Source organism: Microcebus murinus, chromosome 4 (assembly GCF_040939455.1).
Source record: "Microcebus murinus isolate Inina chromosome 4, M.murinus_Inina_mat1.0, whole genome shotgun sequence".
Lineage (NCBI taxonomy): Eukaryota > Metazoa > Chordata > Mammalia > Primates > Cheirogaleidae > Microcebus > Microcebus murinus.
This window is the reverse complement of record NC_134107.1, coordinates 19,747,849-19,749,017: the sequence shown is the minus strand read 5'-3', so window position 1 is coordinate 19,749,017 and position 1,169 is coordinate 19,747,849. Positions and strand designations below refer to the sequence as shown.

Below are 1,169 nucleotides of genomic sequence, written 5' to 3'. Positions count from 1 at the left end.
TTATTTTCCATCAGAAACCACCACCAATCTGTTCCATACTTTCCTCATGGCATTTTTCACTTCCTTATTCCTGAAAGTATAAATCAAAGGATTGAGCAAGGGAGTCAGGATGGCATAAACTACTGCCACCATTTTGTCAGATGAGAAAGCAGATGGAGGTCGTGCATATACAAATATGCACGGGACAAAGAACAAAATCACAACAGTAATGTGAGATCCACAGGTAGACAGAGCTTTTCTCCGCCCTTGAGAAGTATGAGTTCTCAGAGAGAACAAGATGACACCATAGGAAACAAGCAAGAAGGAGAAGGTTATGATACAGAAAACCCCACTGTTGATGACCACAAAAAGGCCAAAGACGTGAGTGTCAGTGCAGGCAAGATCCATTAATGGCTGAAAGTCACAACAGAAGTGATCAATGATATTGGGACCACAGAAGGGCAACTTGAAAGTAAAGAGTATTTGTATCGTGGAATGCGAGAAGCCCCCTGCCCAGGCCACTCCCATCAAAATGCCACAGAACCTGCGGTTCATGATGGAAGAATAATGCAAAGGCTTGCAAATGGCCACATACCGATCATAGGCCATGGCTGTGAGGACAATCAACTCTGCCCCACTAAACATGTGTTCAACAAAAAGCTGCATCATGCAGCCTTCAAAGGAGATGGTTTTCCTTTCATAGAGGAAGTCCACGACCATCTTTGGCAAGAAGGCAGAGGAGTAGCATGTATCTATGAAGGACAGGAAAGCCAGGAAGAAGTACATGGGGGACCCCAGTAGTGCAGGGCTGCTTACAATAGTTACTAAAATTAGCGTGTTGCTCCCGACTGTTGCAATGTAGACAAACAAAAATACAACAAATAATATTTTCTGAACATTTGGGTTATGTGAAAGCCCCAGGAGGATGAACTCAGTTACAAAGCTTTGGTTTTGCATGATTTCCAAGGAAAAGGTGATACCTCCAACAGTGATCAGCATGTAGCATCTGCAGTCATGACAAAGAAAAACTTGCTTCAGTTCAATTTGTAATGTTATAGTCATCAACAAATTTGAATCATTCAAATACAAAGTTATCTGAATGCTTTTGTTGTCACTGAGAACACAAAACTCAAAATTTTGAAGATAGTATTGAAAGTTCAGGCAGAATTGGGTTGGAGATAAATTACTGA

The 1,169-nt window shown here is 41.5% G+C and overlaps 1 protein-coding gene across 1 annotated transcript; it reads right to left on the bottom strand.

Annotated features, from left to right (window-relative positions):
- Positions 1-936, bottom strand: LOC105884160 (olfactory receptor 4C15-like). The gene has a single exon (XM_012787878.2). It carries the CDS (start codon positions 934-936, stop codon positions 1-3), a length of 936 nt encoding a protein of 311 aa, XP_012643332.2.
- Between the last annotated feature and the right edge of the window lie 233 nt (positions 937-1,169).

Bases quoted from the DNA above. Each gene is read 5' to 3' on its own strand.
- LOC105884160 (XM_012787878.2), bottom strand. From the start codon at position 936: ATGCAAAACCAAAGCTTTGTAACTGAGTTCATCCTCCTGGGGCTTTCA.